Below are 25,552 nucleotides of genomic sequence, written 5' to 3' on the forward strand. Positions count from 1 at the left end.
AGAGCTCACGTTTGACAGCCATAGATAAACTGGAATTAGATTGTTGGCCTAGCCATTGCACCATAAGGACCATCAGTAACTGAATTCACACAGTCTGTATGGATTTGGTTTCAGTATCTTTATTTGCAGTGCTCCTTGCGACCCCAATGCAGGTGTTCTGTTTACTGTTCATCTGCATAATTATATTTTCCAGAAACATGAGGACAGCTGTTTGATGCTGTTGTGAGTATTGTATTAACCTCTGCCCTGCATTAATGAGGGATCAAGTGATTAGGTTGTGTTTTCAACAGGGAGGATCATCTACTGGGCAAAGAGCTACAACCCATGAAGATCCTGCCCTGGGTTCTAATCCCATCTAACAGCCAGTTGCCTTAAGACAAGTCCTAGTCCAGTCTCACCAGCTGAGAAACTAAGTACAAACAGCACCTCACTTAAAATCAGATTCTTTCTTTGAGCAGCCTCCCTGGGGCAAATCTTAAAAAGAACCCTCATTTGGCTCCCCAAAGCTGAGGTGTAGGGTGACCAGATGAGAGGAAGAAAATATCGGGACACATAGAGGGAGTCGCCGGCGGAGCAAAAAAAAAAAAAAAAGCGGAGTGCCACGAAATATCGGGACAAATTGTGTCCCGACCAAACATCGGTTGGGATGCGGGACAAATGCCTAAATATCGGGACAGTCCCGATTTAATCGGGACGTCTGGTCACCCTACTGAGGCGAGCCTTTCTCTGAAAGATGGGATGCTCAGGACCAGCAGCACAAGCACTTTCCATGAGAAAACACACAGCACTGAGAACTTCAGGTCTGTATTTTGGCTTCTCTTGACTACTGTGCATTGCTGAGGTGGCTCACGTCACATCAGTCAGTTGGTAATCCGATTGCAGAGATTGTATTCATAACTGTGTGCAGTGCTTACTTTTCCTATGGGGGCTTAACACCTCCAATAAAAGTCCTGTTACTAAATTTCTTCCATTACAAACCTCTATCCCAGTCACATTCTTGCAGACTGACTAGTGAAATATATGGTCATGCTGACCTTTAACTGTTCCACTGGGCCTCTTTGAACCCTCATCCCAAAGGACTTTTAATTGCATTTTAGAAGGCCAGCGACCACCCTGGCTACAGCAGCAGCAACTAAATCATTCATACAGCTTCCCTGGATGTTGAATGCAGCTTTCTAACAGGCCACCCTAATCTTTCTTCCTTTCTTGTCTTGTGGTTCCGTCTTTCCTTTGTCTCTTTCAAATGGTTCTGTAAAAACTGAGGAAAAAGGTTGATTCAAAATGGATTTTGCTGAGGGTATAAAATGGTCGTTTGATTTAAGCAAAATCTCTGTTTAATTCTCAGGATGAGACTAAAACAAACCCTGAAGTTAGGTTCAGATCAGAATTTGCAGTTCAAACCCACCTCTGTGAAGGGCCAAAACAGAATAGCAAATCCAAACAGCCAATCTTTGAGAGGGCTTAAATTCAGAAGCAAATTTCAATTCCGTCCCCTGGCTGAGTGAGGAAAATTTTGGATCCTGGTTTTGGTTCTGCTCATTCTCTCCATCACTGCCTCTTTTCCCTGGTTGCTGAGGGTGATGGGAATTGCTAGTGACTCTGTGGCTGGCTCCACGGTGCAGATGCTGAGTCTGCAGAAAGCAGAGTGAGTGAGATCTCCTGGCCCATTTACAGGACTTTCTGTATCTCATTTTGACAGGCGCGTAGGCAGGAAATGTTCTGGAACAAACAAATAAAACCAGCGAGTGGCCCAGTTCAGAGAAATGCCTGTCATTTTTGCCTGTTAATGCCATAGGTGCAAAAGAGGCTCGGACCTTATAAGGCTTACAGAAATAATTCTTTATCGAGGCAGGAATTACTCCAGACATGGAACTGGCCAAATGAGCTCTGGCAATAGGGTTCACTGTGTGAGATTTTGTACACAGAGATCACGGCACTGCTGTAAATTGCACTAGACTAGGGTTAGTTAGGGTTGCCAAGCCTCCTGGTTTCGCCAGGAGCCTCCAGGAATTGGGCTCGATCTCCCGGAGGCTACTGTAGCCAAACCGGGAGATTTTAGGCTCTAAAAGTCTGGCAGCGCAGTGAGGCTAAGGCAGGCTCCCTGCCTCCCCAGCCCTGCGCCGCTCCTGGAAGTGGCTGTCATGTCCCTGTGGCCCCTGGAGGAGAGGGGGCGGGCAGGGGTCTCCACGCGCTGCCCCCGCTCCGAGCACTGACTCTGCAGCTCCCGTTGGCCGGGAACTGCGACTAATGGGAGCTGCGGGGGCTGTGCCTGCAGGCAGGGGCAGCGCGCAGAGCCCCCTGACTCCGCCCCAGGGGCCACAGGGACGTTCTGGCTGTTTCCAGGAGCGGTGTGCAGAGGGGGCAGCATGTGGAGCTACCTGGCCCTGTTTACCTCAGGCGGCTTCTGGTCGGTGGGGCTAAGGCAGGCTCCACCCCCGCAGCTCCTATTGGCTGCAGTTCCTGGCCAATGGGAGCTGCGGAGTCGGTGCACAGGCAGCACGTGGAGACCTCTGGCTCCCCCCAGGGGTGCAGGGACATGCCGGACACTTCCGGGAGTGTCGTGGGGCCAGAGCAGGCAGGGAGCCTGCCTTAGCCCTGCTGCACCACCAACTGGGAGCCTCCCGAGGTAAGCTCCAGCTGGCCGGAGCCTGCACCCCCTCCCCCAGCCCTGAGTCCCCGCTTGCCCCCCAACCCCCTCCCAGAGCTTGCACCCCGCACCCCCTCCTGCACCCCAACCCCCTGTTGCAGGCTCAGCCCAGAGCCCCCTCCCATGCTCCGAACCTCTCACCCCCAGGCCAGAGCCCAAACCCCTACCCCAGCCCGGTGAAGGTGAGTGAGGGTGGAGGAGAGCAAGCGATGGAGGGAGGGGGGATGAAGTGGGGCGGGGCCTCATAAAAGGGGCAGGGGTCTTAGGAAAGAAAAATAGCCATTGTTCAGGATTGTCAAATAACCATTGTCAACAGGATTATAAGACTTCTCCAGTCTTTAAGTGATACCGTTAAATTGAGGAGGAATGCCTTTTTCCTTAGGAAGCATTGGACAGTACATTCTTCTATGTTGGTTTCCTTGTTGTAACATTTGGACCAGCTGAAGATATCTTAGCCATGAGGTCACTACTCCTTGCAGGGCTGCATTTCTTCCAGGGGAAGGTTTCTTCCTGGAGGCCGCCATTCGAAGGAATGTCCTACCTGATCAAACGTCTGCAGATATTAATTGGTAACAGTGATCTTTCTATGACTTAGCCTTTGAGTTGCCATAGGCATCAGCTATTCCCTCATCCCCAGTACTTGTGGCCCCAAGAAGTCCTGGAAATCTCATCAGGGACCCTGTTTGTTCTCATGACCAAGAACTGGAAAATATCTCCAAACTTTTTGGAGACCAGGAGTCTCTATGCTCCTAAATCAGGACTGGATCAAATCAAGGCAACTGCTGCTTCTTTCCCATCCAGATTTCTGGTGGCTCTGTTATCACAAGTCTAGAAATCTCTTGTCCGATAGTACCATTTCTTTCTCTCTGATTTCTAACTTTTATCCTGCTGTCTCATTCTGTTCCGAAGTACTTGTAGTTGAGTTACTGTCATACTGCTGTATTTTATCGTCCTCTAAATCAGCATCTCAGTACAGGTATCACTGCTGCAGCCTATAGTACCTGTGCCATGGGGAATGTAGGCATGCAAGCAAGCCAGATAATCAGACAAATAGCTGGAATTCCTCAAAGACTAGCGTTGGCGTCATAATTATTTATTTTTACTTTTTTTCCCTAATCCATCCCAGAAAGCAAAAATTTCCAAATAAGGAGGTGGGAGCAGCTGCTCTGCAAACAGAGAGCCACAAAAATAATTCTAGCCTCCACCCTGGTGTGAAAAAGATTTTCAGACTGCTGGCTGACCTGCTGGCTTCTGTTTGGCTTCGGATGATGGGGGAAATACAGTGGTCCATTTCAGAGAGTCTTGGACCCTCTTAGGAGCAGAGAAGGGTCATTAACAACTTTTGAGGCACTAGTTTAATATAGAAGTATGGTGATGGTTCCTTCATGAAATGCAGAGAGTTGTCTTATTTGTATTACATTAGTGCCTGGAAGCCTCAACCAAGATCAGACTGCCCATTGTGCTTGGCACTGTAAACATACATACACAAAACTGATCCTATCCCAAAGAGCTCCTAAATTTCCTATGTGTTGTCAGTTGCATATAAAATTCTCCCTCACGTCCTATCCTATACTGTGTGTGTTAAACAGCTGCTGAATTCTGCACCAGAGGTGGCTGCATTACAGTGAAGATAAAATTATTTAGGGCAAGTCTATTCTTAGAATGCTGCATTGGCGCAACTGCACCGATGCAGCCTTTAAGTGAAGATGCTCCTACGCCAATGGTAGAGCTTCTCCTGTTGGCGTAGTTAATCTACCTCCCGGAGAGGCAGTAGCTAGTTGATGAGAGAAGCTCTGGGCAGGTCTACACTTACTTCCTGGTCCGGCCGTAAGCAATCGATCTTCTGGGATCGATTTGTCGCGTCTTGTCTAGACGCGATAAATCGATCCCGGATCGATCCCGGAAGTGCTCCAGCTCGGCGAGAGGAGTACGCGGCATCGACAGGGGAGCCTGCCTGCCGCGTCTGGACCCGCGGTAAGTTCGAACTAAGGTACTTCGAATTCAGGTGCGTTATTAACGTTGCTGAATTTGCGTACCTTAGTTCGAAGTGGGGGGTTAGTGTGGACCAGGCCTCTGTCTACTTTGGGGGAGGGAGGGGGAGTTAGGTCAGTATAACTGTTGCTCAGGGTTGCGAAAAATCCACACCCCTGAGCGATGTAGTTCTACCTATATAGGTCTGTAGTGTAGACCTGGCTCCAGATGAAAGGTGAAAAGAAATGTTAGCACTTTTGCACTTCACTTGACTTTAAATTGGGATTCTAGAGAGGTGGGAATTAATCACATAGGGTGAAATTCACAGCTACGCAGCAGAGGCCAGTACAACACCTATGTACTGCTTATGTCCTTTTTAAGCCCTTAAAGATCGTTAACTAATAGGAGGGACTATTGTGGGGAGGTTCCTTGCATTTCTAATGAAACTCTAATCTGGATTTGGTACAGCTGTATCTGAGGAACTGACCTTGCATAGTCACTGCTAGACTGGCTAGAGTAATTCTGTCATAACTGGGCCATCTACCTGGTTCCTTCTCTTACCTGGCTGGAATCCCAATGATCTCTCCCAAAAGGATTAGCTGGCCTGTAAGGGTGTTGGCTGCATGACTAATCTTTTGCAAACAGACTCATTCAGAGGAATCAGGACTGGCCAAGCCTAGCTTTGCTGTGTGCATGGCTACACAAAGTCCAGGGTGGTGGTTTCCTTTCTCTGGGACTTTTTGAGGGCTAGAGAGAAAACGCTACCTGCACCTGAGTTACTACAAAGTTCCCAACGACACAGGCCTTGGCTACACTTGCCGATGTACAGCGCTGTGAGTTAAACCTGACTTCGTGCAGCTGAGTAGGGAAAGCGCTGCACTCTGTCCACACTGACAGCTGCCCAGCGCACTGTCGTGGCCACATTTGCGGCAATTGCAGCGCTGTTGGGAGCGGTGCATTGTGGGCAGCTATCCCACAGAGCACCTTTTCCCATTCTGGCGCCGTGGGTTGTGGGAAGGGGGCGTGGGTGCGGGGGATTCTGGGTCCTGTCCCAATGCCCCGTGATGCATCGCTTCGCATCCCAGAAATCCCTTTGTTTCCGTCCACCTTTGGCGCCATCTTTCAACAGTTTCAGAGTGCAGCGCGATCTGTCTGCGGGAAATGGAGTCTGAACTGCTGAGGCGTATGCTGACGAGTCTCGCCAGCACGTCACGTTTGGCTGTCGAACTATTCCTTAAGATCCAAAGTGACAGTGAGGGTGAGGAGTCCGACGATGCTATCGAGCCGCGTAACGCGTACGATACGAAATTGCTTGTGGCATTCACGGACATGCTCAGCACCGTGGAACACCGCTTTTGGGCTCGGAAAACAAGCACTGAGTGGTGGGATCACATCGTCATGGAAGTCTGGGATGACGAGCAGTGGCTGCAGAACTTTCGGATGAGAAAAGCCACTTTCATGGGACTGTGTGAGGAGCTCGCCCCCACCCTGCGGCGCAAGGACACGAGATTGAGAGCTGCCCTGCCAGTGGAGAAGCGGGTGGCTATTGCAATCTGGAAGCTGGCAACTCCAGACAGCTACCGGTCGGTCGCAAACCAGTTTGGAGTGGGAAAGTCGACCATTGGAATCGTGTTGATGCAAGTTTGCAAGGCCATTAATCGCATCCTACTCAGAAGAACCGTGACTCTGGGTAACGTGCAGGAAATAGTGGATGGCTTTGCACAAATGGGGTTCCCTAACTGTGGAGGGGCGATAGATGGGACGCACATTCCTATTCTGGCACCACCCCACCTAGGATCCGAGTACGTTAATCGGAAGGGGTATTTCTCTATGGTTCTCCAGGCGCTTGTGGATCACCGTGGGCGTTTCATTGACATTAACACAGGCTGGCCCGGAAAGGTGCATGACGCACGCATCTTTCGGAACACTTGGCTGTTCAGGAAGATGCAGGCCGGGACTTTTTTCCCAGAGCGGAAGATCATGGTAGGGGAAGTTGAAATGCCCATTGTGATCCTTGGAGGTCCCGCTTACCCGTTAATGCCGTGGCTCATGAAACCCTACACAGGGAGACTTGACAGCAGCAAGGAACGGTTCAACTACAGGCTGAGCCGGTGCTGAATGACTGTGGAGTGTGCCTTTGGCCGTTTAAAGGGCCGCTGGCGATCTCTGTATGGGAAGCTGGACTTGGCTGAAAACAGCATTCCCGCGGTTATATCTGCGTGCTGTGCCCTCCATAATATTTGTGAAGGGAAGGGTGAAAGCTTCACTCAGGCATGGACCTCCGAGGTTCAACACCTGGAGGCTGAATTTGCACAGCCAGAGAGCAGGGCTATTACAGGGGGCCAGCGCGGGGCTGCAAGGATTAGGGATGCCTTGAGGGAGCAATTTGAGGCTGAAAACCAGCAGTGATATCTGGTGCCCTGCACAGGAGTGAAGTGCAGTAGTTCCAATCTTTAGGAATCAGTGTCTGCTTAGCAGACAAGCAGACTTGCAGTGCATGTTTAGTTCCTGGGCTAAGGAGTCTTTTACTTTATGCAATAATAAAGAATGTTTTCAAAGCCAAATAATCCATTTATTGAAAAGAAAAAAAAATTATTTATTGAAAAGAAACAAGGGGGTGGAGTGGGGAACAGTACAATCACAGATTCGCATATGTCCTGCCTGGTGTGCTGTGCAGTGAGTGCTGCACTTCAGGATAGCTATACTGCATGGTGATGGGGGTTGAGTGCAGAGGGTAAGGGTCGTGGTTTTCAGGGCTGGGTGGTGAAGATACTGGTGTTGGAGGCAGCGGGTGGCGTGAAGAACACAGAAGTTGGGGAAAGTGGGTTGGAGGTGACAGTGGGGCACAACGGAAAGAGTTTTGGGACAAGGGCTGTAGGGGGGGGTGGCGTTTGTGGTACTGCTCCTCTTTCTGCATGGCTACCAGCTCCTGGATAGCATCTGCTTGGCGCTCCAGGATGCTTATGAGCCTATCAGTGCTTTGCTGCCGGTGCGCGGTGCTTTGCCGCCGGTGCGCTGCGTTTTCCTGGCGGATCCTGCTTTCTCTCTCCCTCCAGTCCTGTGCTTTCTCATTCTCTTTAATAGATTGCCGCATCACTTCTTGTAGCATGTCTTCTTTGCTTTTTCGCGGTCTCTTCCTGAGTCTTTGCAGTCTCTGAGCAGGCGATAAGAGGGACGGCTGAGGTCTCAAGGTTGATGCAGCTGTATAGGCAAAATGCAACATTTAACAGAGGCAGCATTGTTCATACCAGACAGAGTAATGATCCCCCCCACACTTAAGGAGTAGAAAACACACAGGGTCTACACAATAGCATAATTTTCCCGTCCGAAAGAGAGCGCACACATCCCACGGGAGCCTCACAATGGTGAGTAAGGGGGACTGATTGTTTCAGGGCTGCACTGTCCTCTGGGTTTCTGTGCCTTGGGGAGAGCCAACAGCTTCAGGGGGCACCTACACTGAACACTGTCCCAACATTTTCCACAGGAGTTCGTCCTGGATGATATCTCGCTGCTGAGGGTGACCTGGGAAGCAAGGGAGGGTATTCTACTGCAATGCGGCTTCCGCCCTGGCCCATATGCAGCTTGCCTGTGTGCAGCAATGGTCCCCCCTCCCCTCGCGGCACAGTGGCGCGGACACGTTAGCCTGGCTGGGACAAGGATCACGGCGGCTCTCCCGATAAACCTGCGCAAACGCATTGCACACGTTCTGGATGAGACATTCGAGGAGATTACCGAGGCCGATTACCGCGATGTGATAAACCACATCAATGCACTATTCCGCATCTAGGCATGCATGCCTAACCCTCCTCTCCCAAAGAGCCCGCACCGAAAAAATCCCTTCCCGAAAAAAATAACTGCTTACCGGGAACCTGCTCTTCCGTTTGTCCTCCACCAAGTACCGGCCGCTGCGACTGGCTACCTTCCTCCTGGCTCGAGAAGAGCTCCTGGCTGCATGGCTGCAGGGATTCCGGGGTGTCTCCATCAGGCCCACCACCATCACTCCTGTTTTCCTCCTCCTCCTCCTCCTCTTCCTCCTCCCCCCCCCCCCCCCCCCGGCTCTGAAGTGTCCATGGTGGTGCTCGGAGTGGAGGTGGGGTTAACCCCAAGTATCGCATCCAGCTCTTTGTAGAATCGGCAGGTCGCGGGGGGAGCACCCGAGCGGCCGTTTGCATCGCGGGCTTTGCGGTAGGCATTCCACAGCTCCTTCACTTTAATCCTGCACTGCAGGGCATCCTGGTCATGGCCCCTTTCCATCATGTCCTTTGATACCTTCCCGAAGGTATCGTAATTCCTACGGCTGGAGCGCAGCTGGGACTGTACAGCTTCCTCCCCCCAAACACTGATGAGGTCCAGCAACTCGCCATTGCTCCATGCTGGGGCTCGCTTGGCGCGTGGAGGCATGGTTACCTGGAAAGATTTGCTGATAGCACTCCACGCCACGCCGGGCTGAGCAAACAGGAAGGGGATTTTTAAAATTCCCGGGGAATGTAAAGGGTCGGTCACATGGTTGGTTACCTGAGGCCAGGGCAGTAGAGTTTGAACTGATGACCAGAGTGGCTAGAACAGGCATTGTGGGATACTGCCGAATACTTCTGGAGGCCATTCACAGCGCATTGGGCGGCCACACTGGCGCCGCAGCGCTGCAGCAGCAGCGCTGCACTCGCTATTCCTCTCGGAGAGGTGGAGTACATGCAGCGCTGCAACCACGGAGATACAGCGCTGCAAATGCCTTGCCAGTGTGGACGGGGAGTGAGTTACAGCGCTGGGGGCGGCTTTACAGCGCTGCAACTCGCAAGTGGAGCCAAGGCCAGACACAGAAAACTGCTGGCTTTTTCAGCCCATTTAGATCATTCATCATCAGCCAGCGTACCTGCAGGAGCCAAGGACTGTATCAGGCTGGGACTGTTGTCACAGTGGGGTAGTAGTTTCATTTACTCAGGCTTCTGCCTGAGGGCTGGTCTACACTGCCGCGCTAGTTCGGCGGCTGGGGATCGAAGTTCCGAGTTCGATTTATCGCGTCTGGTCTGGACGCGATAAATCGATCCCGGAAGCGCTCGCCGTCGACTGCGGTACTCCAGCTCAACGAGAGGAGTACCGCGGAGTCGACGGGGAGCCTGCCTGCCGCGTGTGGACCGCGTCTGAACCGCGGTAAGTTCGAAGTAAGGTATGTCGAATTCAGCTACGTTATTCACGTAGCTGAATTTGCGTACCTTACTTCGACTTGGGGGGTAAGTGTAGACCAAGCCTGAGTGGGGTGATAGACCAGGAATTTTATTATTGTTGTTGATTTGATTTCAATGGGAGTTGGGCACCTAACCTACTCAGGTGCTTTTGAAAATCCCACTAGATGCTTATCTGCATTTTTAGGCACATAAATATCTTTGAAAATCTGGCCCTTTGTGACTAGTGTCACTCTCCTTCTAAGCTGTGGACAGCATTGGAATGAATTTGAATCCACTTCACGTGTTGAGCTGGTCAGGTGCGGTTAGTCGATATTTGTCACTAGGTTATTTTATTTGTTGTTTATGCGCCCAGAGGTTTAAGAATGAGGACGTTAGGATAGATTTGAAAATTAGTATCTGTAAATGCACGTGTATTGGCCCTGAGGCTGTGCTGATAGCTCTGTGTAGCTCTCTGTGTGTAGGATCTGCGTGGCGCAGGGTTACTGCTATGTCTGCCTTTCTTTTCCTCAGTCACTAATATCTGCTCATTCCTGGGTCTTTGTGTAGTATGTCAGTGTCCCTGCCATGGTTGGCAGTTGTTTCCTGTTGACGGGTTCGTAAACTCTCTGGGGAGCAGAGGAGTCATTTTTTCCCTATTGCACTTGCCTGAACAAAGCAATTTAACAGCGGGGGGGAGGGAGGGATGAAGGGGAAAGGACACATCTCTGCAGCAGCATCAGTAGAAATGGTTTATTTAAAAAAATCCCTCTCTGAAATTCTGTTAATTAAAGAAGTGCATAATTACAGCATTCAAAAAGGATAATGAATACACCAACCCCAAGAGATTCTCCCTCGCTCTGGTGTCTTCTTTAACTTTCCTCAGGGGACTAGGATGGTCCTGCTTGTCCTTCCTGTTCATTATTGTTCATGTTCCAGTCTGACACCTAGGACCATATCTCATCCTGCTGTGTGCTGCCTGGGGGTGAGCAAGGAACGGGACACAGTCAGTAGCTAAAACCAGACCCTCCTGCTTTGCTGGTGCAGGAGGATAGATGAGATAAAATTGACTCTGGATACTGGATAGGACTCCATGTAGTTGATTCAGGGTATGCACAAATAAATGTGCTTTTCTCTATGGATGCCTGTTCCACGTTTCTCTCACACACATTCTTCAATTCAGTGAGACTTCAGCATGACAAGTTCTACAAGCGTTGCCAATGAAGTGTAAAAGAGTCAGACCTTTCAGATGTCCGTTCATCACAGTGTGTAGGCCTACCCTGGTTCCAGATTCGATCCCTTGTGTTCCTTTGTCAGCGCACATCCACCCCTGTCCCAGGGTGGTGTGGGGTGATCACCCCATCACACCACACCAAAGGGGTTAAAATGGCTCAGCAGGGGATAGTTGACAGGATGGGAGGCCACCTGGGTGAGGTGTAGGCTGGATATATAGCTGGAATAGAACCTGAAGCCCAGCTGGGCAGGAAGAAGAGGGGCTTGGATGAAGCCAGGGAGAGGAGAGGAGAAAGAGGGCTTCAGAGAAAGAGAGTCAGCAGTTATTCTCAGGGTTGAGAGAAAGGAGTGGTAAGAAGCCTAGGAAAAACAACAGCAAGAGTGAGACCTCATGGACTTTAGCTGCTGATTGTGGGGTCCCTATGCTGGACCCCAGTGTAGAGTGCAGGCCAGGGTTCCCCTGTCAATCACTGGGGGAAAGGCATGGACAGGGCCGTGGATTTTGAAGACTGCCTGAGGTGGTTTGGTTAGAGAGACTTTGATACCCCTAAAGGGGGGAAACTATAGTGACCTGGCCAGAGAGCCAAGACACAAAGAGGAAGTGCTGCAGCTTATGGGGCATGAGGGAGGCTGCAGAGTGAGAGACTGGGGCAAGGGGGCTGAGGAGGCATCAAACCAGTGGTAGACTGTGGGTGGGGCCGACCCCTTCCCCCCCCTCCCCCCCATGGAGTGTCCTCTTTTTTGAATGTTCAAATATGGTAACCCTATGTAGCTGTGATGCTGGTGAAGGAGAGCTGAGGCTCCTGTGGACAGCACCAGAATTCAGATAATGAAGATACCTTGCAGAGAGGTGAAGTGACTTGTCCTAAGTTACATGTTGAGTTAATGGCAAAGGGTACAATTTTCAAAAGTACTAAGTCCAATTCCCCAAAATGACTTGGGAGCGAAAGTCCCATGGACTTTCGGTAAGACTTTCAGTAAGTGCCTCAGACACTTTTGAAAATGGGATTTTTTAAGCATGTAAATCACTTGGGCTCATATGTTAAAGGTATTTAGGCATTGCTGTGCTCAGCATTGCACACCTAATTTAAGAGTCTAAATCTAATTTTCAAAAGGGATTGAGGCACTTAGGAGTCTACTCCCTAAGTGCAGCAATGCCTAAATAGCTTAAAAAATCTGGACAATAAGCTCTTGATACTTTTACCCTGAGCCGTTAATAGAGCCCCACAGACCTGACTCCTACATTCCCTCCTAGCATTGAGCCAGCAGAGAACATCGTGGTTGTAGTTCTTCCTTCCCTGATGAGCCAAGGGACCCACCCCAGCCACGTACTCATTGGCTACACCGATACTGACTTGGTGTTGCCTGAGCCCACTTATCCACTGACACTTTAAAAACCCTTGCACTCCAATCTGGGTCTGTGCTGGTTATGTGATATGTATGTATCTCTTCACCCTTGCAACCAATACCTGTAATCCCTCATAAATCAAGCCTGACCCCAGATGCACAGTACCTTCCCTCTTAACTTGTGTATATTTAATTTTAAACATTAACTTTAATCACTTGAGATGGCTCCATGTTGGTAAAACCACCTCTTTTTAATGTGATTGTCATTGAATTCACAGACGATGACATCAGGAAATCACTTGTTTGTGAGCGGTATAAATTCAGGGCTTGTTTTCACATACAGCGCTACAGCGGGGCAGCTTGACTGCTGTGGTGCTTTAGTGAAGATGCTGCTACACCTACTGGAGAGCTTCTCCTGTCAGTGAAGTTAATCCACCTCCCAAAAAGGTAGTAACTATGTTGATAGGAGAAGCTCTCCTGTTGATTTAGCACTGTCTACATGGGGGGGGGGGGAGGGTTATGTTGGTATAACTATGTTGCTAAGGGCTGTGGATTTTTCACACCCCGTGCAACGTAGTTATGCCGGTATAGGTCTGTAGTGTAGACCTGGCCTCAGTGTTGGTTCCTTAGTTGGGAGTCAAGAGAAGGTGGAGTTGGGACCCAATATGAGCATGTAATCTTCACTGAGCTCCAGCACTGGGATCTTTGTGAATACAGAGCATGGTAACGGCTGTTGCCTATAGCTTACTATTCCCAAAAGCCTTAACCAGAACAGCAAAGGTACTATAATAATTCTTTGCACTCAAATGGCATCTTTCATCCATGTATCTCAATGTGCTTTTCAAACATTAATGCACTACACTTCACAGCCTCATAGATGAGGAAACTGAAGCTGAGATGGGTGAAATGACTTACCCAACGTCACAAAGGAAACAAATAGTGGAAATAGGGAAAGAATCCAGTAGCCCTGCCTCTCAGACCCTTTTCCCTACCCCTAAACACTACCTCCCACTATCTGTTCCCACTTAAACACAATGCAATGTATTTCTGTACAGCATCCTCCATACACAGTGTCATAAAACCCTTCCTGGTCAAAGAGTTACGGGAAGGTTTGAAATTGGTGTAGAAAGCGGGTGTGTGACTCTGAAGCGAAATTGGAGCTATGCTGCCGTGTTAATTACGTTTGATTTATGCACTCTATTTTTCTTTGTGTTTGGATGTGAGACAAAATTGTGTCCTGCACAAACATGAACTTCCCTGGGAGGTCGGTGGGAGAGTGAAGTGGAAAGTTGTGCCGAGTTAGGCAGATGAACGCAGAAGCTTGAAGCCACCTCATTAGTGACCAAACCACCACTTGTTCTAAAAGACACGCTTTTTGGCCAGTCAGATCTCCATGGAGACCAAGGGTGAGTGACCTTCCTGTCCTGACAGCCACTCCCTTGCACCACGTCACGTAGCTGCCTGGCCTATGGCCTGGGAGAATGGCAGGATGTGTGGGAAGGAGCCCTGAAGCATGGCATGTAACCCAGCCCAGAACTGCTGTGGTCACAGCCTATGCAGGAACATGTTTGCTTGTTTGTATTTTCCAAAATTAAACTCCAGCCCTGGCAACTCTTCATGTCCCAGTTAGGAAGCAAGAGAAAAAGCAGCAAGCTCCCTCTCATGCCTTCCATGGAAGGCTCTAGACCTGCCAGCTCCAGGGTTCAGGCCTTCCCCCCTCCTTTTCCTACTCACTGTTTGGTGACTGACTGGGTGTCCTCAGGGGAGCCACAAATAGATCAGATGAGTGAGATCACTGAGCAGTGGGCCCTGGCATTAGCCTCCGGGGTATTAGGCAGGGATTGGAAAAAGGGCAAACTTCCCAGACCCACAGACAAACCAGCACAAAGGGCAGGAGCAAATCACCCTGTCCTTGGCCCAATCTAGGGAAACCATTTTAAGGCAGAATTTGGACCCCAGCATGGACAATGAGGTTTTTTCCCCGGAGGGCTCTTCAGTCCAGTGAAGATAGCAGCAGAAATGGGGTGCTGTATGCTCTCCGTTGGATCTTAAAAGTGCAGGAGGGGAACTGGGACGGGAGAAGGAAGCAGGAGCTTGCTGAGAGCCCAGGGCCTGATGGGGAATGTGAAAATGAGGGGGTAGTTTAGAGAATCTAGGGTGACCAGACAGCAAATATGAAAAATCGGGACGGGGGTGGGGGAGTAATAGGAGCCTATATAAGAAGAAGACCCAAAAATCAGGACTGTCCCTATAAAATCGGGACATCTGGTCATCCTAAGAGAATCAGAACTGTGCCTGAACCTTGAAACGTCATGCATATCTCTCTGCAGTAATGCTGAGGTAGTTTGCTTCCTGCCCCATTCTGCCACAGTTAGCATTAACCATGTCTGATTGCCAGTTCTTGTGGGCTTCACTTCTAAGCCAGGCTCCTACACAAGGGGATGATTTTATGTAGTCTGTGTTCCAGCATGGGCCAAGGAGTGTTGTGGCTTTTCCATTCCATATTCCAGCCCCCTTCTGCTAGGAGTAGGTGCCTGTTTGGGAGTTCATGTAATAGGTGTTGAGAGCTTAGCCCAAAAATAGAGGTGAAAGGTAGTGAGGGTATGCTGGGAATTGCCATCCTGAACAGTCCTTCTAAGGGAAAAACACTACAGGCTTGAAAAATGGAATTGAAATGGCTAAAGACGATCATGATAGGCCAACCGTTATCTCATTAACGTCCCACTTCACTCCTGGCAAGAGCTGAAAGGTAGAGAATGTTGATTGGCAGAGTGCTGGGAGCTAGAGAACTGACCTCCAGGCTGGGAGCCAGGAACTCCTGGGTTCTAATCCTGACTGACTCATTGTGTGACTTTGGGCAAGACACATCATCTCTCTGGGCCGCTAGCAATTAACCGCTTTGAAGAGCTGAGCTGAGGGGCTTGTTAAAACACTTTGAAGAGGGAACCTACTATATAAATGCTTGGGGTTATTTCTGAGTAGGTGAAAGCACTAGGAATAGCACTGCAGGCACTGAAAATCTTGGAGGGGGTTTCCCTGCGTGCTGTGAGGTGAGGTCAGTTACATGTTTGGGAAAAGGTGGATATTTAGGAGGTATCTGCCGTTTGGAGAGGGTGCAGGGATGACCCCAGCCCATTGTAGGCTGGGTGGGCAGTGAGAGGGGTGGCTGGGCAGATGTGCACAGAGAGAAACCCTGGCAGGCCGGGCAAGGCAGTGAGATGGTGACCAAGTGGCTAAGGAGCAAGGAGGGCAACCTTGGCTAAGCATGCAGGGTAGTTAGAGGGTGATGCTGGGCAGATGGGGTGCAAAGGTGGGCAATACTAATGGGCTGGATGAGATGGAGATCTTAGGTGCCAGGAGGGTAATCTCAGCAAGACTGGTGGGAGGGGGATACTTGACAATCCTCATTAATGGCTCTTCTAAAAAAAAAATCTGTTCCTGGAGATTGTTTTCTGTACTGTTCTGAACTGAGCAGCTCATTATCTTTCTCCTGCTCCTCTGAATAGAACAGGCAGCCCCTGGGAGTTGCAGTCCTTTAGGAGTCCACCACTCAGAACAGCAGCATTAATCCACGTTAGGTGGGATTCTGGGGCCTGGGGAATAAGAGAGAACTAGAGCTGTTCTACTGGGTTCTTCAGCACAATGTTTAAAGCACTTGGGGTGCTCAGCTAATCAGGTCACCCGCCTGGCTGAACATTTCTAGCCCATCACTCTGCATGGAGGGAGCCTCAGGCTGTGGGACTGACTGTTCCATTTGTAACCATTGGACTGCTCCATCTGAAGGTCACCCTGAGAAGGAGAAATTAGTTGCGATGAGATAAACTTTATTTTGTGCTCCACACTTCAGTGCTTTGTAATCAACACATGATGCTCTTGAGCACCCTAAGGTGTCTCCTTTGTGACAGAAACCCTTGGTTTTGCAGTATTATGAACTGTTTCTGAGACCCCTTATAATGGAGAGCATTGGGCACATTTGTAACAGCAGGAACAGGCAGTCAGGATTGTAATTGTGTTTGAGAGATGGCCATTGCATTGTGATTTATTAGAGAACAAGTCAGCAGCCCATGGAGCCTTAAAGCCCCGTGGGACAGGTCGAGTAAAATTCAAAGTCCATGCCGCTTGGCACAGTGGTGAAGTGCTGGTTGCATTTGTTAGATGTCCTTCGTTTTGGTAGTTGCATGTCTCTTTTCCATTACTCATGTTCAAGTCCAGGCATCATCTGATAGGCATGAAAGGCAGGCTGGCCCATCTAGCAGAGCTGCCACTTTGTTCCTGAGACGTTAGAGGTGTTTCCTCACACCATGAAGTTGCATCAGTGTGTGACAGCATTGCTTCATCCCATTGTGACACAAGGTCACCATGTATTGACCTGATGACAAGGTCACATCACTGACTTTGAGTGATCCAAACCAGTGCAGGCTCTAAATTATCTGGGAGCCAGGCTTGTAGGACACTGGCCAGACCCATGGATATCAGACAGACTTACAACTTCAGCTACTGGATGGCTAAGAAATGATCCTTCTGAGCTTCATCTTGAATACTAATGCAAAGTCCACTTGCTGGCATCGCAACAGTGACGATGCCTGAAGACGTGGTGGGTAATCTTTCTGCCAGCGAGCAGTATTGCCTTTTCCATTTCTATTTCACTGTGTCTCACATGTCCTGAGATGGAGAGATGACTCCGCTGCCTTGGTCAGATTTGCACAAAGCCCGCAAAGAGTGGGTTGCTTGATATCTGCTTTACACTGAAAGAATCTGAACACCCTGCCCTGCCCAAATCTCTCTGGTTAGAAAGTGGCCGTGGGATCCCCCATGTTCAGTAACAGTCCAGGAGAGTACATTCCTGGGCTGTGCCCAGCACATCTGTTTTCATGTGTAATGCATATTTTACCTCTGAAATCTGTGGTATGATTTATAGTTTGCTTGGCTGTATGTGGTATGCACGCAGCAGGCATCCATCTACGTGGTGCATAGGGTATGTCTATACTGTCCCATTGAGTGTGCAAGATTCAGCTAAGGTTCAGACGAGGCCTTTCGCTCACTATGGGCAGCTGTGTCCCCCAGGTGTGAGCTGAAGGGCGTCTCTACCCCTCTCAGCCACAAAGAACTGTACTTAGCTTTCCGCAGCTGGAAGTGACACTTATATCATGTCACAGACCATTTGATTCCCCCCACATTCCAGTTTTGGGTGTTGGTGCATAGAAACCAAGGGCCTTGTTCTTCCCCTGCGCTCAGTGGGCATACAGTTCAGAAATGCCAGCTCTTGGCAAGTGGGGCCCTTGGGTTACATAATGGGAGCCTTCCATGGTTTAAGCAATGGGCCCGTACTCCCGTAATGTGATGTGTAAAAGGAGTTCTAATATCCAGCATTCCACCGGTGGCCCTTTGAATTGGAAAGGAAAAAACCTAGTCTCTGCTTGCATTGTGCTTTCCACCGGGGAGCTGAGAGCCGCCGTGGCATGCTGGCTTCTCCAGCTGTAGATGACTAAATGTAGCCTGGCTGTGTGGGCTGCCTGCAGTCCAGCCAGAATATTCCTGCTATCTCTTCCCCTAAACACTGCAGCCTTTGTCTTCTGCCTTATCGTGCCTTTAACATAACACAGAGCTGTTACTGTGCTCTCTCTGGAGCAAAGTCCCCTCTCTGTTTTAGGGGGTCTTTGCTTCAACCCTCTCATTGTCCCCCCCGTGTTTATTGTGCTGGCTGCAGGGCATTTATATCGGAGAAAGGAGGAGATGCCCCCATTTGTGAGGGTTTTATAAATGTATTGCATTCTCCGAAGAGCTGCTGAGCAAACAGTGTGTGGTCGTCATTAACTCTTCGGTGCCATGCAGGGCTAAAATGCAAGAGCCACACTGGGGCTTTCTCAGTGTGTGGAAAATTGTTTTGAGAGAATTTGGAATTTGCCTGCGGTGTAATGCAGCAGCCATGCAATCCTGCAACATGACTGCTTCTGATCCAAGCGCTGAATTCTAGGGTTTGCTCTCCCTTTGGTGTTATCTGCCCTTAGAATTCATAAGAGCTTTGTTTGTGTCACTGAAGAAAGGCTTCCAAATTCTGTAAAACGTAATTGATTCTAGCCCTCACTCAGGGACAGATCCTGGAACTCCCCTCTGCTGCAAGCACCTGGCTCACTGTGACCCTGTTGTGTGGCTGCATTCAACGTTTTCCTTCTACATCTCTTAAATGATATCAAAACCATAAGACCCATGTCCTCTGTGGAATAGCACTTTTCTGTTGTGGAATATGTGTCGTACAAGGCCAGGTAGCTTGAGGAGTCAGGAATTCCATGAATTCTAATCCCAGGTCTGCTACTGACTTCCTTTTTCTCCTTAGGCAAGTCACTTAACCTCTCTGTCTCCGTTTCTCTACCTATAAAATAGGAGTAATAGTTCCCTTGTGTCATGCCACCTGTGCCAGCCTTAAACTGCTTCTTCTCCTTTCATCATTCCCTTGATAACCCTTCCATGGCTTTGAGCACCCATGATGCTTCTCTCCGGCACCCGCGGATTCTGTGTTCCAAAGTGTAGTTAAGACTGAGAGCTGTGACTAACAGCCCATTAGGAGGACTGTTGTATTAAGTTAGATGGAATAAATGGGCCAAAGGTGTTAACATAATCCAGTCACTATCCAACATTAAACAGTGTTAAACAAGGTCCGGGGCATGATATAGAGACCTTATCAATATCATGTCAAACACACCATTAAAAATCTTTTTAACCTTTTATTAAAGATAAAGAAAAGAAGGAAAAACAGTTAAAACATTTGAAATGTAAAGTATTAAGTAAGGCTTTCATTTTGACAACATCCCTTTAGCTGGAGTTTTAGAAGGAAACACTCCTGTGTTTGACAGTTTCTTAGATGGTATTAAAGATGGTAATAACTGTCCTTTGTGGAAAAGAGAAGATGGTTGAGTAGGGTTGTCACCCGTTTGGGTTTTGGCTTCTGAGTTCAGGTACCATTTAAGGTTGCCATGTACCCAGTTTTCTACCAGAAAGTCCAGTCACAGAAGGGACCCGGCAATGTCCGGTCGGATAAAAGCCAAGTTACCACGGGGTGGGAGGAGGCACTGGGTCATTCGCCTGTGCCAGCCCCTGCCCAGCTGGAGCCACCTCCTACCTGAAGGCAGGCTCCTTGTTAGGCTGCAGCAGCTCCTGTCCCAGACCCAGAGCAGAAGGAGCCCCACGCGGGGTGGTGTGAGGTGGAGACAATCCAGGGAGCAATGGGGGAGGGTGGGGCTTGGGAAGAGATGGGGGCGGGACCTTGGGGGAAGAGGCAGAGAAGGCGCAGGGACTTTGGGGAAGAGGTGGGGCAGGGCCTCAGGGGTCCAGTTACCAGCAATTAGAAAGGTGGCAACCCTATGGTTGAAATGAGCTGGAGCTGCTGCTGTTGATGTTTTTGTTAAAGTTCAATCCTGTTTCATCCTAGTTTGGTGTTTAGGATTCATCTGGAGCCAGCAGGGATGGCAGTGTCGGCAGTGTCGTTTGGGTTCATTTGTTTCTGGCCTGTTCGGGTCAGGACACCTCTTAGGATTAAGGTGATGAAGGCCTGGGGTCCCAGGATCAGTGGGGATGGCAGCCGTGAGGTGAAGCTTATTCCAGTAGCATTTGTCTGTTCTTTTTGTCTGTCCTTTCTTTCATCCTTTTCGCACAGAATCTCTCTTTTAAGGACCAAAAAAAGAAGTGATGGGTGAAATAGCCCATCCCTTCATTATTTTGTCCACCAATTAGGCCCAATATCTAACATACCAATTTTGGCTCATTAGCTTCCTGCTCCATATCTTTTAACAAGCATAATTTAAACACAGTCCTTGAATTATATTAACTTGGCCTTTTTGTTTAGACTAACTCAGTTATTCTGTCTCCCTTTCGTACCTTTTCCCATCAACATTTGTCTTTATAGCTCATGGTAACATCTTACAAACTTTTACACAGCTTTTACGGTGGAACACACAATTCAGGTAAATTTGTAGGCCCAATTGTCATAACAGACCCTGGGTTGCTTCCATACCCTTTCCTAACCTAACTACAGAGATCTGGTCTCAGTAACTTCACCACTTCCAGAATTTTTGTGGAATTTCACCAATTCCATTTTAAATATCGTGAATTTGTAAGCAGGTAAAACTTTGTCATTAGACTGGAAATGAAGATTTCAGCATCAGCTTCTTTCCTGTCTCCTTGTCACCCATCCCATTGGCTGGTAGGGCTTTTAAAATGCTAAATAGTTCTAGGTGAATTCGCCATATTGTTTTCTGTGTTTCTGAGAACCTGCAGAAACAGAATTTTCTTTGTGTTTGTGTTTAGGTTTCTAGTGGTGAGAATTTCTCTGCTCCAGAGGCCCCATTTAACTAACTCGACATGAGAATTTAAACCCTTTTTCAGTGCACATTGACTAGGTCTCAGGTCAGGATGTTATTCAACAAGCACAAGACAACCGTAGCTATGCAAGAGTATAATTGGAATAATGTGGTTTTAAGAGCTGTTACCTCATGAAGCACCACCAAAGATGGGGAGAACTTATATCTATTATTGGAAAGCTGGGATTGCCAGCTTTCCAGTAGAGGTATGCAATTAATTTCTATCATAAGTGGTTCACAAAAAAATACCTTGAAATAATTGCTCATTCACACCAGGAAAAAATACAAGCCATCTACCAAACAGGTCAAGATGCTTTCAGCATCATAAGCGCTCTGTGCCAGCTGCCTTTTTTAGGAGTTCTGAGTGGATTATTGCTGCATTAAAGATGCAGTCTTTAATTAGACTGCATCTTTAAAGATGCAGCATTAAAGAGAGTCGGTGCTAATCAGATGGGCTCAAGGTCCAAGAGTAACATAAGTTCTACCTTGCAAACGGATTCTCATTTATTTCTTCTAATAGAAACCTATCCTTGGCCCGTTAGCCAGCTCGATCTGCTCATCTTTGGTTAATTTTCCTTCTCATTAAAACTGTTCCTTATAAACTGATTAAAATGTAAATATAGAAATTTCATGTGTGCTGGTAATACCTGGTTTTACAACCAAGGTCAGAAACTCGTCCCAGGTTAGTGGGGGTTTTCTTCTAGAAACTGACCGTCAGTTTTTAATTAAGCATTTCAATACAGTTAACATAATATAATTAAAATAGTTAAGGACTCCATTGTTTTCTGTCAGTCAATTAACATAATGGTATTCGGCATTGCACTTTAAAAATATATTGAAGCAGCTACAGATTATGCTGCCTAGTGGGAAGGAGTTGGGCAGACTGCTCCTTTCCTGAGGAGGAGGGAATGTGAAATTTAATACAAGTTTTCGTGATGAAGAAATCCACACCCTCAGCCATGACCGAAGCTATTCAGACATCCAGGTGTTTTCCCATGGCAGCTTTAGGCCATAACTTTGTTGTCACATGACTTGTTTCACATAAGAAATTACTGAATTTGTCTCATCTCTTCTCTCTGCCTTCAAGGAATTGTTTCATCAGCGAAGCGCACAGGGATTCCGGCTCCTCGGGAAATTTCATCAACTGTCTCCAGAGAGAGAGCTGTGTTGCGTGGTCCAGCCAACACCAGGAAAACTCAGCCCAGCCCAACTTCTTCTGGCACGCCCACGCCTACCAAGCACCTGCGTCCTTCTGCCAAGTCCAAGCAAGAGAATGAAACTGGGGACAAGGCAGTTCTGGAGTCCCAGGTTAAGGAACTCTTGGCAGAAGCAAAGACGAAAGACACTGAAATCACCAAGCTCCGGAGTGAGCTGAAGAAATGCAAAGACAAAGGGTCAGTTAACTCTGAAGGGATTGGTGCTTCAGACCAAAACTTAGAAACGTTACCATTGTCACCTGGTGACATTGACCCATTAATACAGACTCTTCAGGAAAAGAACAGGACTTTTCAAAAAGAGCTTGCTAGCCTGGTGGAAGAAAACCGGGTTTTGAAGGAGAAACTGATTTATCTAGAGCACTCCCCTCTCTCGGACACAACAACAAGCAGTGGGGGTGACAGCAGCTTCACAACCCCAGTCACTCAAGAATCAAGTTTTGGAAGCCCAACAAAAAATCTATTGAGAGGTGAACCAGATGAGCCCAGACAGCGTGTGAATGGAGAAGCAGTGCGAAAGTCAGGTTCTTCTAGCAGTGATGTGACTAAAGCCTCCTTGTCACCCGACGCATCCGATTTTGAACATATAGCAGATGTACCTTCTAGGCCAACCTCCTCCAATAGCAACCCCTTCAAGGGTTCCAGATGCTCCACCACAGGGAGTTCTCCGAACAACATTAGTGACCTTTCTGTGGCCTCCCTGACGGAGAAGATACAAAAAATGGAAGAAAACCACCACAGCACAGCAGAAGAGCTTCAAGCCACTTTGCAGGAGCTGTCAGACCAGCAGCAAATGGTGCAGGAGCTGACAGCAGAAAACGAGAAGCTAGTGGAAGAGAAGGCTCTGCTGGAGACCTCCTTTCATCAGCACAAAGAGAGAGCAGAACAGCTTAGTCAGGAAAAAGAAAACCTGATGACTCTCCTACAAGAGCGATCCAAGAATGAAGAAACCAAAGTTCAGGAGGGGAAAATCCTTGAACTGGAGCAGAAATGCACAGAATTGCTTGAGAAAGCACAGTTTGAAAGAGAAAAGCTGCTCAACATCCAGCAACAATTATCCAGCAGCCTACGGAGCTTAGAAAGGGAGCACCAAGATGCTCAGGAGGTGATCAAGGGCCTGAGATCGGAAAATGAGACGTTGGGTGGGCTTTTAGAAATGGAACGACAGAACAACAGCATGATGGCAAAGTCTCTAGAGGACTGTAAAGTTGCCTTAGAAGGCCTGAAGATTGAAAATGGATCTCTCAAAACTCAGTTAGACAGTGAGAAACAAAAAGCTGCAGAGATCAATGCAATGGGATGTACCACTGACAACTCTGGGGTGCAAGAGATGTTGAAAGTGGCCCATGCAGAGAAGGATCAGTTAGAACTGGCTTGTACAGAGCTCAAACAAGAGCTGCTGAAGGCAAACAGTGAAGTGAAACATGTCCAGGGTCTACTGGCCAAGGTAAGACACAAATAGATTCACATTCAATGTCACCATGTGCCCGCCCTCCCCATCAACCAATACAATGGTTTCTTCATGAGACAAAGACCAGTAATGAAGTAGAGCTGAGTGAATAATTCATAGTGAATAATCTAATCCATTCATTTTTTCCTTTGACAAACGTGCAGGTAATGTAGAAATTTTTGCAAATTTATTCACTCAGAATTATTTGCGGACTAATTCCTGGTCTCTAGATCATTTATGAGCAGTTCACTGTGAGTACTCAAGATTTGAAATTTGAGTTACACTAGTTAGTTTTTGATGGGATTTATAGGTCACATGATATTGGGTCTATTTTCTGATTGAGCAAGCATAAATTCCTAGTATCAGGTTAGTATACTCAAAGAGAACTAAATTACTGATGGTTAGTGAACAGCAAATTTTACAGTCAGGCTGAATCATGGAACCAGTTGGTTTACCAAGTAGTGAATCAAATGACTGGTCCTACCAGTGTTACTGACATGAGAACAAAGGGTCTGATCTTGCATCCATTAAAGTCAATAGCTTCAAGTCAGTTGACTCAAAATGATGTAGGATCAAGCCCCAAATGAGATTTTATAAAAACATGAATATGATAATATTGGCTCATCCTACTGAATTCAGATACGAAGTATCAGCTAGCACATTAGCAATTGTATATGCTTTTGTCTCAAACTGAGTGTAATCTGTTTGAGGACTAAATCCTGCCTGGTAGAGAAATTGACTTGATGGTCTGATTGGTCATTTCCATTTTTAATTAGTATGGTCCTACTCGTGGAAGGTCTTTGTTTGACTTTTACTGATGTGCTTTCATCCAAGACAGTAGGTCACCTCTGCCTTTCAGGGTGCTTGGGTGGTTGATAGATGAGGTAAAGGAATTTCAAGGGAAGAGTAATGTAGTGGTCCTGAATAGTATCTGGCAACATAGCAGTGGTGTAGCTAGCACCTTGCCTTGCGGGAATTAACATATAGCCTGCTGATGTGAGTCCATGACTCCACTAACATGGGGCAAGGATCCCAAGTTGTCTCTGTATGACAATTGGAGACAAAAAAGTCCTGTTAGATAACTGAGTCCATCCCGCTGCAGGGCAGAAAATAATGTCCTTGGCACTGCCCATCTCTTCTTCCCTTCCCCCCCCCCCAAGTCATATATGTTGTTAAACTGTTGTAAAGCTGACCCTAACTGACGTTATTAGTGCACTGTTTGGGATTCCAGACCAATTCTTTAAATGCCATGTCATGTGTGATGTTTTACAAAACTGAAATCAAGCGCTGTGTGTTAGAGTATTGAATGGCTACAGAAACAATTTGTTTTAGAGCAGTTTTCCCTCTCCTAGTTCTGTAGTTTATCGCTTCTTCCCCTTACCCTCAGTCCCCTGCAATTCTAAATCATTACTGATTCCATTTTCCATCTGAGCCCAGTTGTTCAGAGTGTAGCTGCACTGTTGGGTATCACAGAGCAAGTGTAACTATAATGCAAGCCTCTGATTAATGTCCACCACTGCAGAGAGAGCTCCAGTGTCTGCCATGGTTCCTGGCCAGGGGAGGGGATTGTGAGGAAGAACTGCGGAACTGACTAGTTGGAGAGGAAGTGAGCGTTGCCAAAAAGCACCTCTATGGTTTGAGTGATTTAGGAAATCCAGATGTCCTTTCAGCTGGAGTAGGTGACCGCAGCAAATGAAATACAGTAGGGGAGACTCCCTAATGCTTTGGCGTGTTCACTGGGGCTACGCTTTATGAAGAATAAATGAAAAACTGCTGAATGCTCCGACTCTGCACTAAATTTGTATTGCTTGATTTTTAAACCACAAATTTCCTCCTTTTTACTCTTCCCTTCCATTGAATTAGGTTGTTTTGTCATTTGTGACACCCAGACAAGACCACAGGCTTCTCTTCGGCTTCCCTGTAGCCAAGCTCTGCCAGTTCTGTCCACAGAACTGGCAGCATGTGCCTCAGTTTTCCAGAACCCTGTTTCCTACTCTGAGAGGCTCGCAGTTCCCTTGTCCTTGGAAGCAGTGCTGTTGATATCTGTTCCTCAACTGACCAGTTGAACTGCAGTGTATTCACACCTTTAGTAATTCCTGACGCAGTATGTCTGGGAAGTGCACTTACCCTGGAGCAGCCAGATCTACCACGTACATCCTGGCAATCCACTGCAAATG

The 25,552-nt window shown here is 48.0% G+C and overlaps 1 protein-coding gene across 1 annotated transcript in view; it reads left to right on the forward strand.

The window, feature by feature from the left end:
• The window catches only part of SPECC1 (sperm antigen with calponin homology and coiled-coil domains 1), a 120,254-nt gene that overhangs the window by 33,345 nt on the left and 61,357 nt on the right, over positions 1–25,552 (forward strand). Inside the window, exon 3 of the mRNA XM_065418134.1 lies at positions 21,799–23,372. Within this exon, the coding sequence (XP_065274206.1) occupies positions 21,799–23,372 (1,574 nt within the window). The remainder of the gene's footprint in view (positions 1–21,798; positions 23,373–25,552) is intronic.

The sequence above is a fragment of the Emys orbicularis genome, chromosome 17 (genome assembly GCF_028017835.1).
Source record: "Emys orbicularis isolate rEmyOrb1 chromosome 17, rEmyOrb1.hap1, whole genome shotgun sequence".
Taxonomy (NCBI): Eukaryota; Metazoa; Chordata; order Testudines; family Emydidae; genus Emys; species Emys orbicularis.